The sequence below is a fragment of the Diospyros lotus genome, chromosome 5 (genome assembly GCF_014633365.1).
Source record: "Diospyros lotus cultivar Yz01 chromosome 5, ASM1463336v1, whole genome shotgun sequence".
NCBI classification, from domain to species: domain Eukaryota; kingdom Viridiplantae; phylum Streptophyta; class Magnoliopsida; order Ericales; family Ebenaceae; genus Diospyros; species Diospyros lotus.
Window position 1 is genome coordinate 2,915,736 of NC_068342.1, and position 12,847 is coordinate 2,928,582.

Sequence of the window (12,847 nt, forward strand, 5' to 3'; positions counted from 1 at the left end):
AATAGACAGTTATGCATTCATGAAAGAGAAAAAAGTCTTTGATACTATTTCAAGACCGTTTCTTTCATTATATTCAATATCTAACTGAAGCATCGGAGTATTTGCACAGAGATCTTCCCGCGCCCTCTGACTATTTTCTTATTTTTTGCAGGCTTAGGTGGCTTGAAGACAACGTTCCATTTAACAAATTTATTGTTGTAACCATATCACAACAATAATCAAATCGAACTAACTCGAATTGAACTCAAACTTGAATAAAGAGCCAATTTTTAAATCCGAATTTAAATTCAAGCTCGACTTGTATTTTAAAATTCCACTCAAACTTAACATTCAAAATATTGACAAATTAAGTTCAAGTACAATCTCAACAAGAATTCAAACACCTATTGGCAAGCCCGAGCTCAAACTCAGGCTAAATAGTCGGTTTGGACTCACCAAAATTTATTATTTTATTTAAACTTAATTTTTTATTTTACTTTATTATATTATGTTAAATGATTAAATTAATATATATAATAATTTTAAATATATTTGAATTAATTATATTATTATAATAATTTAAAATTTAATAGTTAACTAATGTATTTATAAAATTATAAATAAATGTATTAATGTGTTTATGTTAATAAGTTGAGATTTATCGGGTTCAACTTTGATTTGTTTACAAATCGAGTTTTAAAATTAGGTTCAAGAAAACTTATTTATCTTAATAAACGAAGCAAAATAAGTTTTCATCGAATCGAACACTAAATCACTCGCGAACGAGTTCATTTGCGACCCTCAAAATATGAAAACTAGATTCCTATAGGCAGCCACTTAACTTTGCAGTGCCGTTGGTAAAACTAAAAGGAAGCGTGCTGTTTATTGACTGCATTCATCAGTTTGAGCAGTAAGCAGTCTTTGCTAAATGTTCAAATCTTATACAAATTTGCCGGGAAATTAAACCCAATTACCTAACCTAGTGATTTAAGAATGATAACCAGAAATTAAAGAATTAATACACCGCTCTTGATTTGCCATGGTGGAACAAAATTGAAAACAAAAGTGCTATATATATATATATATATATATGATATATCTTAACTACAACAGGAAATATAGGGGAAGATATACAGTTGAGAGAAGAGAAGCAAATATATATATAGTATGGATCATGAAATTAATATATCAATCTAGCTAGAAGTTTTCCTTGTGGAAATCAAACTTGGTGTCTGTTCTCCGGGAGAAATCTTGAGCTAGCTGTCTCAGTTCTCCGACCAGCCCAGCCGCACCGCAGTAGAACACTCCTGCGAACCAGCAAAACCAGAGTTCTGACTTAAAAACCGATAATGGAGTATACATACATGGATAATTAAGAACTTTAATTTGTAGATGAAGGCAATACTACTACTTACCAACTCGTTGATCGCTGTGGTTAATAGCAACATGTTTGAAAACTTTGCGCCAATTTGGCCTAGCGAAATGAGTCTTCACTCTTGTTCCTGAGACGATATCCACCCCATTTTTAGCATGCTGCATCGCTTGAAGCATCACTATGAGGGCTGACCGGGCATCTCCTTCTTCATACACGCTGGTGCAGTAGTTGTGGAGCTCGATCAACCCCCCTTGGTCATTCTCAGCCACCTCATTCATCACCCCTCTAAACCATTCGAATGACCCTTGCTCGCGAGTAACCCAATAGAAGTAAGCCCGTCTAGTGGCAAAAGGCTTTCTCTTATTACCCTTAACGCCGCTTTGATCTACCGTCTCTTCTTCTATCTCCTTCTGTTGCTTGATGTTGTTGAGCACGTCTTTGACTATGCTGATCAACGGGGTTGCCCCGATGCCAAGACCCACGAGGAGGAGGACATCATACTTCTTGTAGTCCTGTGCTGGAGCTCCATAGGGGCCATCAATCAATAACCTTGGCAGCCTGCACGCGGAGATGAGGAGAAACATATTATCACAATAAAACATACACAAAATCCCAGTTATAAGGAACATAGGACGATGGAAAAAAGAAGTACCTGGGCTCGTAAAGATCTCTGGCAATGTCAGCCCTTAGTAGGCCACTTTGATCACTGCTTGGAGGACGGCAAACCTGTATTAATGCACCGAGCACAACACAGTTCAGTAAGGATAGTTTCGAAATCACCTCTGAACTATCTCTAGTTTTGATGCTATCAGTACCTTAGAGAAGACAGCTTTGAGCTGGGAGGTCCAGTCACCCAAGGTTCGGATATGGATGCTTAGATAGTCATCTCCTGGAGCTGATGTTATAGAGAAGGGGTGCCTGGCATGGATCCCTACTGATGATCAACAACTGATAGGGCGGTTAATATAATAAAATGATCAAATTTGATTCCTGAAATTACCATTGGAATGGGGAGACAGCTGAGCAGTTCACAAATATATACTGCCCACTAGTGTACTTGAATCCCTGAGGTTTAGACATGTGCAGTGCCAACACATTCCCGGGATAGACAGCAACCTGAAAATTTTAGCACGTTTAATGGTATCAGTTTCATCTACCCATCTTACCATGACTGACTTCAAAATTCATGAAAATGCTTGCCTTGATGTGTACCTTTAGAATGTGGACTGTCTTAGAACCATATCGGAATGCTCGAATCAGGCGCTCACATGCATACAGTATAACAGGGACAGCAAGATACATCCATGTCTGTTGCAACACACAACAACAAGAATCAAATCACGTACATTCCATTTGAGGAAAGATCAATAGGTAGTACCCCCTAAAAAATTGGAATAGCTGTACCAATATCAAGTTTTTCTGGAGCTTACTGTTTTCTTGTACCATTTCTTGGAAAGGTAGAGGAAGTATCCATGGATGACGAAGAGTATGTAGACAATAACGAATAGATGGTGAGAGTACCAAAAGGCATTGAACCCTGTCAACTTCTTGAGGTTTTTAGGAAGGTTTAGCCGGTTCCTGCGGAACCATGGTTGAGCTAATGTGTAGGCAATGGCCATGAGCACCACCATCACGACACCAGTCCAACCTTCGGTTCCTTTCACAAACCACCAATAATCATCAGGCCGGTCATCACCGAAAAATGGCTTCATAGGCTCATACTCTTCATCAGTAGCATGCAGTAGCCTGGGGAAGTCACAGGTTAAATGTGCACCCGCATGCAACCCTACTCCAATTGCAATTCCGAGGGCAACTACCTAAAGATTTTGCGTACTATTGTTAGTGTAATACCCAGTTAAAAGGGATTGTTCGTCATGGCTTTTCTTATTATGATTAGTCCTAGTATGTTGTAACAAGTTAAATTTTGAGACAAAAGAGTAAGTGGTAAAATCAAAGCCAGAAATAATTGGAGCTAGGGAACAGAACACATTGGCAACATGTACCTTGTGGAAGTTAATGTTGTCATCAAAGGGAACTACTGTTCCCAATTTTGTCCTGCTTCTCAGCCATGTAATGGTGTTTCTGCATACTGGTAGGAGAATGAGAGCCATATTGAACTTCAACGTCTCGGCAGCACCCTTTGCAGTGGTGACACAGTAGCCCATGACATGAAATACTGCCCTATGTTTATACTGAATGAATTTCCATGTGAAAAGCCCTGCACAAATGGAGAGCCACAGGGCCACGATCCATATTCGCTTCCAGTTGTCCTCGACAAAATAGGCAAAGCGCCTGTAGCATCTCTTTATTAGGTTTGGTTCCCTGGTTGGGATTAGCTTTTCGCTTAGTAGCTTGCTGAGAATGCGACTATCTGAGGCACGGTTGGTCGAGTGATTCGGGGCTTGCAAAAGTAGCATCTCCAAGTTGTGCAACTATGACATACCAATTTAACATTGTTAGCTTCTCTGCTTGTCTACCAGATTGGAAGTAAATATATCTCAGTTTTCTAGTCCAAAAGTACTAGGCCTTGCCTTATGGAGGCTTCTAAACAAGGTACTCTAGATTCCAACACTGACTGATCTGAGTGATATAAAATTCATGAGTACCAGAGTATATGCAACACCTCATTATGGGGTATATGTACGCTTCAACTAATTTCACATTCCATGTTCATGTGACCAAACTTTTGCATATGTAAGACTTTCTGCATTATGATAAACAGCCAAGCAGCTACTTTAATATATCCATTTATGGATATTCATAATATATATGGGTGTATGTGTTATTAGTAAGGCCATAGATGACTATGCCCACTTTTTGCAGAAATGTAAGGTTGGCACGGGAATCTAAACAAAAAAACAAAAAAAGAGAGGGTTCAACTGGTTAGGTTAAAGACCTCAATGTATCCGAGGTTATCTGGATCTAGCTCTTCCATGATCAGAGCAGCATACTCCTCTGCCTGGTCCTGGATCTTAGACAACTTATTTGCGGAAGCACTTAGTGCAATGACCTGCAATAACCAAATACGAATTAAAAGATTAAATTTCGTGCATATCTTGTACCTTAGGTAAGCTACTGGATTGATAAAGAAAAATAAAGGTATATTTAAAAGGTGAAATTTGAATTTCCATTGCTTCAAATCACCTCTTTCAACCCATAAAAAATGGATAAAGAGAAATAGAACACACACACACACGTATATAAAAGGAAATCTGCACTGCATTGTTTCAATGACATCACCTCTTTCACATCTTCTTCTGTGATTCTTCCATCTGCATTCGTGTCCACCCTTCAATTTGTAATTTTTGAAAAAGGTCAAAATCATGATAATCATATTCTAAATTTTTGCCATCAACTTCTAATGAATCAGGTAAAAGGAATTGATTACATAAGAGATTTCAAACAAACAACTATGATTAAAAATTAAAATCTTACATGTCGAAGAAGGTTTGCAGCCTAGCATCAAAACTGGTATCAGAAATCTGTTGCCAAAACTCGTGCAGCTCAGCCTTAGTTATGAACATTGTCGTTATGCCTCTCCTACGAGCAAGTGCATCGAACAACTCATCCACAAATTTGCTTGATCCACTCATTCCTGACAAAAATACAGAAAATTCCACCAACATTTACTGTTTATGCTAAAGATTATATTGGTCTCCTAAGTGGTTACTAAAAACATTGCAGATGATGTTTAGAATTAGTAGTCAAAGACTAATTTTTACAGCTTTTCCAATTTAAGTGCCTACACAATTCACAACAACAACAACAATCATAAGGCGTAATACCTCTAGTTGGGGTCAACTAAGTGAATTCTAGATCTCCTGCCATTTCTATCCATGGTTATAGCTTCTATATGGCCGGTGGCCACTACATCCAATGCCATGTCTAGGGGCTTCCCACCCAGTTTTCTGATTAAGTGCTTACACAGTTCATGAGGACTAAAAAAGTCTTTCTGTCAGTAACTAGTAAGGATTACAGACAAGTTCAAAAACTAATGCAATTAAAATCAACCATGAAAATTCATAGAACTAATTCTCAAACACAATAAAACTTGATAGAGAGAAACGACATTTTCAGCAATCTACCAACCTACGCATTGGCCAAACCGGGATTTAGGAAGTGCTCCATTAACAGCCAATTCATCGAAGCGCAATTCAATCTCAATCCACCCTTCACTTCCCACGTTTTTATTCATAAACCGCAGGCCTTGTAAGGCACGGGCAGCACCAGACTTGCTCCGGTCAACCTTGTGAAGCCTGCTAAAAGAAGTCATCCGCCTCAGCTCCTGCGAGACCTGTCTTAGCTTAAACGAGAGCTGTGAGCCAAAGGAAGGCCGCCTTTCGAGTTGGTTGGCTAAAAAGGGTCCCTCTGTATCAGCACTCCTGACGTTCTGCACCAAAACCGAGTCATCGCGAACATCCAGGGTAATCTCAACGTAGCGGTCCTCATCCTTGAATCTTGCACTTCTCCTGCTACTATTGTTACTTCTGCCGGAGACTCTGGAGCTCCTGGTGCTTTCATTGTCAGTCCCTTGATCGCTAGACAAGTATTCAATCTCCATCTCCTTACCCACCAAATCTCAAGGCAATCTCCTATGTCCGATTATATGGCAGTAGTGGGAATTCCCTGAAACCTCTCCTTGTGTTCCTGACAACAGAACTACTCATGAATCATCAAGAAGTAAGGAAACTAAATCTATAGCATATTTCTCACTGCGACAAATTCACAAACACGTGCTACACTAATTCTAATGCTCAAGCCCCCCAGAAAATGGCTTAACTCTTGGAAAACAGGGATCCATTCTTACCAGAGAAGCAGGCTTGAAAACAAGGCCTTGCCCCAGAGACAGCAGAGCAAGATGCAAGAAGCTCGGAAGACAGAGAGGATATCAGCGACAATGAGCTGTGGAATTCCAGAAGAATGTGAAGGATGCGCAGTGAATGGGGCTGGTTGAAACATGCCCGTGAATTTTTGAGTATATATATAGTTGGAGAGAAGGGAAAAACCATGGGTGGAATCTGGGTTGTTTTGGAATGCTTTTGTAGTAGTAGTAGTAGTAGTTGGGAGTGGTTATTATTGTCTTTGTTTTACATTCAACAAACAAACCACCAACGTTGTATATTACATGGTCAGACTCAAGCGCATGATTTGTAGACAGGAAGAGAGGAAAATCCTCAAAAAAATCAAGGCCCCAGTTGTCCCACCTAGCATTTCAAAGATTCGGAGGTGACGAGACGATCCATGGCTACGTCAGTTTGTAAATATTATTATTATTATTATCTCTCAGAATGGGAGAAGGTAATTCATTCATTCATTCGCATCAAGTTGATGATGCCAGAAGAAGATTGGCTGGTCCAAACCATACCTAACTTCCCATTCCTCGCCGAATATCAAATCATAGTTTTGATTAATTAAAGTGGCAACTTCACCCGGAGATGTAGGTTCTCTTCCATTATAATAAATTGTAATAACGTGCAGCCGCCCCCCCCCATGGGTGAAAAAATTTGTGAGACCCAACCTTTTCTCTCTAATGTTTGTGAATAGTAGAAAAGTAGAAAAAAAAGTCAAATATGAAAAGTATTTCAGATGTTTGTTCTTTCTAATGTATTTGTTAAACTTATTTAAGACTCTTAAAAAAGAAATCACGTTACTTCTTATAGTGATTTTTCTATATATGTTTTTCTCTCTTGCCCTCAAGATAAATATATCTTAACCCTTACAAATAGGAAAAAAATTACACTTGTGTCCTCTAGTGCATTCTAAAAAATTTAACAAATAGTTTGATAAAAATTTTAGAATATTTCACAGCCTTATCTTGACTATTTCATATCTTGATCTGAAGAGCATTTTGATCTTATCTTGATACTCCTTTATCTTTACTCATTTTAACAAACACTACCTAAGTTGGAACAAGTTCAAAATATATTTGATCATGGTCGGTAGTGTTTGTTAAAATGAGTAAGATAAAATAATATTAAGATAAGATTTAAATGTTTTTCAGAACAAAATATGGAATGGTCAAGATCAGACTGAAAAATATTTTAAGATTTTTATCAAAATATTTGTTAAATTTTTTAGTGTCATTTTTTTTTCTTATATGTAAGAATCAAAATATGCTTATCTTAAAAAAGGGGAAAAGATAAATATATCTAAAAAAACTTAGATAAGAAGTTACGTTATTTCCTTTTTAAGAATCATAATATAAGTTTAACAAACATATTAAAAATTATAAAATTATAAATACTTTTTATATCTTATTTTTTATTTATATATTGATTAACAAATATTACCTAATTAAATTTTAATTTGGGTGAAGGCTGGAGTGGTATTTATCATTTCACCCACCTTCCCTTTCTCTCTTTCTCTATTTTATTAAATGTAAAAAAAATATATAATATTTTGGTTCTTTTAACTTATTTTGGTCACGGACAGGGGGTGGTGCTTTGTATTAATCCAATTGTAGTTGGAGCTGTCAACCTCTTGTTTTTGTCGATTTGTAAATGGCTCTATTAATTGGACACTAATCATTTCATTATCCGCCTTAATTACCATTATTATTAGGCATTGTCACTTAGTCATTTTCTCGGCTTAATCTTAATCTTAATTTATCCATATATATATATATATATATATATATACCAACTCACATCCTACATCCTACATGCTTTGCTTTACTTTGGGTTGAATTATTATTGTATTAAACGTCAACTTATGGTTAATTTAGTAAATAATCTAAAATTTAGGACTGTAATTTTAAAGTTAATCGGGCAACTGATATGTTAGCTATCGTCAAGTAACATAACAGTTGCTCGATTAAGAGAAAGGGAGTGGGCTCATGCATGTGGGGTCCATGGGGCCACCCCTCTCTCACAGTGCCCAAGTTAATCATACTGACAGTAACTAATTTGTCTGGTGGTAATTAAAGGGCCACTAATTAATTAGCCGACGAACAGATGCGACGTTGAACGCAAACACGTGTTCCCCGCCGCTGCACTAATTTCCAATTATTTCGTGAGTTGACTAACGGTACATGACAATTGGCAATGTTAATCATATTATTTTTAAATAATATACATCTTCATTATTGTTGTCCTCAATATATAATAGTAAATTTTTTTGATTGTAAATTTGGTCTTTAAGCTGTAGTTACAAGCATTTTTTTTGGATGAGCTATTACATGGACGTTGTCTGCAGAATGATTCAATAATAAGGGTGAACCTCTCTAAGTTTAATGGGCCCAAGGGCGAAACAGGCTCTGCGAGATCACATAATTGTTAAAACACAAGCTTTGATTACAATAGTGAACAAGCTCCAAATGATGGCTCTAGCTCGCTAGTCAATCTGATCAACTCGCAAAGAATACCACAAAGTAGAATAATTAGATCTAATGTCTATCTGTCCTTATCCGTGAAAAATCAGTCCCTACATAGTATGGAACTTTTACTCCCTATTTTAATAGAGGTAAAGACATATTGTCCCTCACGATATAGCCCCACTACTTTAAACTTTGTATAAATTGTCGGTATCCAACACTATAAATAGGGGATCCCATTGTACAGGCATGATAAAAAATACATACAGTTACTCTGCAAAAATTATCAGAAAACAGTTGTGGACTAGATATCATTCTGGTCGAACTACGTAAAAAACTCTTGCGCATTGTGTGTTGATGGTGTTATTTGTTCTCTTTCCCTCGTATTTGTGATTACTGAATCAGTACGGGCCGTCAAATCTCATTTGATTATTTTTGAACGTCAAGAGTTGTGTGAGCTGCAAAAAAGAAAATAGTCAGAGAGGCTAAGAAGATCCATACACAAATATTCTAATACTTAAGTCAGACACTGAAAATAAAAAAAATTATAGTAAAACCAATATTAAAAGGGTACATTGTCTGAAATAAGTGTTTTCTTAGTTATAAAAGAGTATGAAACAATCCTAAGTAATATGGAATTAAGATTCCTACAAATAATGTCTATCTTAACATTTAGAAATCTATTAGAATTAATATTCTTATCAATAATATTTATCTTGACTTTTCTTAACTCTATTGGATTAAGATTCTTCCGAATAATATCTATCTCTTACAAATGACGATGACATTTACCTTCTTGAAAAAAAATTTAAATGTCAAAATTATCTACTTTGTACCGAACTCCTTTGTTTTCGAGAAAATTTACACCTTTTAAATCAAAAAGTTGTTTTAGGCTTTTAGATTTATTTTTATTTTTAATGAATTTTTACTTATAATGCAACAATTATATCTTATTTTTAATATTTAAATAATTTTATTATTTTATAATAAATACATCGTACTTTTAATCGATCAATAAAATTATTTAACTATTAAAAATAATATAAACAATAAGAAGCGGTTAACGTGAATTTTTTTTTTTTAAATAAAAGTTGATTTGATATATAGTGTTTGACAGTTATATTGATTGAAACAATAATTAACGTTATCTATTTCCTTGAAATTAATTTGGGCCCGTTGTGTGATAAAATATAGAAAAGGCTCTACAATGGGCTTAGCTTTGATGATTTGACTTTCTAATGGGATTAATTAAACACATATGCAGAAGAGTCTTTAACAAACCGTGTTGAATGTGAGGAACATCCAGCTGGGAGGGAACATGAAGAAGCCATAAAAATATTATTTTAAAGTTCAGTTATTATAATATTAATCGTGACGTTAATGTATTAATTAATGTCTTATATTAAGACATAATAATAATATAATTAAAATTCAAAAACAGTCTAGTGGGGTGTGTGGAAGAAAACTAGAACCCACCCTGGTTTCTGAAACCAGGAGGCAGCCTCTTGAATTAAAACCAGTCAAGCACTAAAGAGCCAGTGGTATTATATATATATATATATATATATATTAGTACTTAATGCGTTTGTTTGTGGAGTGTGATTTTGTCCATCCCTGTGGGTAACTTTACCCCTTTAGTTTGGGGTAAAAAGATTATTTTGAGGGGGTTTTATTCACCCCTCTTCTCTCTTTCCTTTCTTTTTTTCTTCTCTTGCTCTTATTGTTGTCGACCCTCTCGCCACCTTCCTCTCACTGTCGCTGCATCGTCGCCTTGTCCCGTCTCGTCGTCTCCTCACCTCGCCTCGCCGCTTTACTATCGCCTCACCACTACCTCGTCTTTGCATCACCGCCTCACCTCGCCTCGCTACTACATCGTCACCTCACCATCGCCTCTCCCCGATGCATCCGCCACCTCGGGGTTAGTTAGGTGAAGATGTAGTGGGAGGCGAGGTGGTCGGCGCATGAGGAAACCTTAGTGGTCGACATGCAAAAGGCGACAATGACACGAGGCTGGTTAGAAAAGAAGAGGAAAGGAGGGAGAGAGGGAGACTTGGAGAAAAAAAGGGAAGTAGAGAAGATAGTGAACAAAATCGTACTCTTTTGTGAGGGGGATGATTAAGGGTGGATTAAATGTATGTGTTGTGTCATGATAATTTGGGGGGGGGGGGGGGGGGGGCGGGGGAGAGATGATTAAGGGTGGATTAAATGTATGTGTCATGATAATTTGGGTGGGGGGTAATTATGGTGCATTTAGTTGGAGACATCTTCCTACTAATGAGTGCCCACTGGCCAAGACCTCATCATCAATTGGGCACTAACATTTTCCAAGTATTGAGTTTGGTGCAATATGAATCATGCATGATCTCATTGCACCCTAATAAACACTTATATATTAATTTAATAGACAATTTACTGGTCTTGTCACACTATTTTAGTAGTCATATTCGTACACTGTCTTAATCCCAAATGTTAGAACATTTATGTACGGGTCATTTACATCTCTTTTCTAGAAATTATAGAAGCAATGATAAGTCCCCTTCATAGTCTATTCAATGGCCCTTGGTCTGGTCTTCCAATGGGAAGACGACTAATTCCAAAACCATTTGCTTATCCATTGACACCTCCATACCCATATTCCCAGAAATGGGTTGTTATATTGACACCATTTTCCTCACAGCCCAAGCATTCATCATTCCATTCCATCAAACAATATTTAGACTATTTCACTAGAATTTGTCAACATTCAACCCTATCTTGTTATTTCACTACAATTTGTCAAATGATTTTAGACAAATTTCTTAAAGTCTCCTCTTTTGGAGAATGTGTATACAAAGTTGTCAAATCCCTTCATTATTCAATTTTTGGGCCCATGTGGCTGATGCCATGCCACTGACTCTATCCCATTATGTTATGGGCCTGGCCTTCGTCTTTGATAAAGACTTTGGAATTAATCAACATCTGATCTATGTTATAATTGTTCTCTCTTTGGATTCTTTTTGGTTCTAAGGTAGTTTTAGGAGTCTTCAAATCTAAGCTTATCTGAACTGACTTTGTTTACAAAAATAGGGTGGCGTCTAGTCTCCCAATGAATTAAAATTTTAGACAATTGTCACTTAAAATTTATAATTTAAAATATTTTTAATAATATCTTAGAGTCGATCAACTCTGAACCTATTCTTTAACTCTAGATATGTCTAGTAAGAGTTCTCGATCTGGAATATATCTAATAAACGTCGTTGACTATAAATGTGTATAAATCATGGTCAACCTGCAAATATAGGTTTTAGTCCCTCAGTATATCCTATAATGATTAAGTCAAATTTAGTATTTGATGTAAGATAAATTAATTAATACGTAATAATATATAAAACCTATTTTCTTGAAAATTTTATATTAACATACTATGAAGCAAATGAGGGTCAAACTTGTGCTACGTCAATAGTTAAATTGTAGTTCATGAGCCAATCTAGCCAAGCAAGGATCTGATTTTAAATAAAGATAAGATTTAATCAAACTAATCTATATTCTTTAGTCAACTAATTTTATGTTTCTTAACCAAGAAGGATAATTGCCCAATATTTATACTATTATATAAGTAAAGTGGGTATTTTGGCATTTTGATAATATAATTGCCCAAAATGTCTTTTGTATTCGTTAATTAAGATATAAATTGAAAAAAATAAATATAAAAAAATATTTCAAATAAAAGTATTATTTATTATATTTATTAAATTTATCTAACGATCTTTAAAAAATAAATCGCGTGACTTTTAGTATGAATTTTTTCATATAAATTTATCTTTTTTTTTTCTAAATAAATTTATCTCGCTCCTTATACATAAGAAAAAAAATACACATGTATCTTTTAGTATATTTCAAAAAAATTAACAAACACTTTAATAAAAATCTTGAAATACTTCACAATTTTATCTTGATAATTCTATATTTTAATTCAGAAATTATTCAAACCTTATTTTAATATAATTTTTTTTTTAACAAATGCTAATTTCAAAAAAATAAAGAAAAGATTTAATCTCGCAACTATTGAGAAAATAAAGTACATAATTTGAACCTATCACAAGTGTCAATTGACGGGTAATAAATTTTTGTTTAAAATATTTTATTTTTTTACTTCTAATTTGATTATTAAGGATAGAAAAGAGAACTTGGAGGCTAAGAAA

At 35.5% G+C, this 12,847-nt stretch overlaps 1 protein-coding gene across 2 annotated transcripts; it reads right to left on the reverse strand.

Moving 5' to 3' along the window:
• Positions 1-851: 851 nt before the first annotated feature.
• On the reverse strand, positions 852-6,383 carry LOC127802876 (respiratory burst oxidase homolog protein B-like). 2 transcript variants are annotated; one of them, XM_052338950.1, is made up of 13 exons: positions 6,162-6,383; positions 5,444-6,001; positions 4,790-4,949; positions 4,595-4,643; positions 4,251-4,364; positions 3,358-3,786; positions 2,785-3,171; positions 2,567-2,662; positions 2,355-2,470; positions 2,170-2,272; positions 2,007-2,080; positions 1,395-1,912; positions 852-1,286 (listed from the first exon to the last, which is right to left on the reverse strand). In XM_052338950.1, the coding sequence occupies exons 2-13, from the start codon at positions 5,913-5,915 to the stop codon at positions 1,177-1,179; spliced, it is 2,628 nt and encodes an 875-aa protein (XP_052194910.1). In that variant the 5' UTR covers positions 5,916-6,001; positions 6,162-6,383; the 3' UTR covers positions 852-1,176. The 2 variants fall into 2 exon arrangements, with proteins under 2 accessions (XP_052194910.1, XP_052194912.1); XM_052338952.1 differs by lacking the exons at positions 5,444-6,001; positions 6,162-6,383 and adding an exon at positions 5,140-5,410.
• Between the last annotated feature and the right edge of the window lie 6,464 nt (positions 6,384-12,847).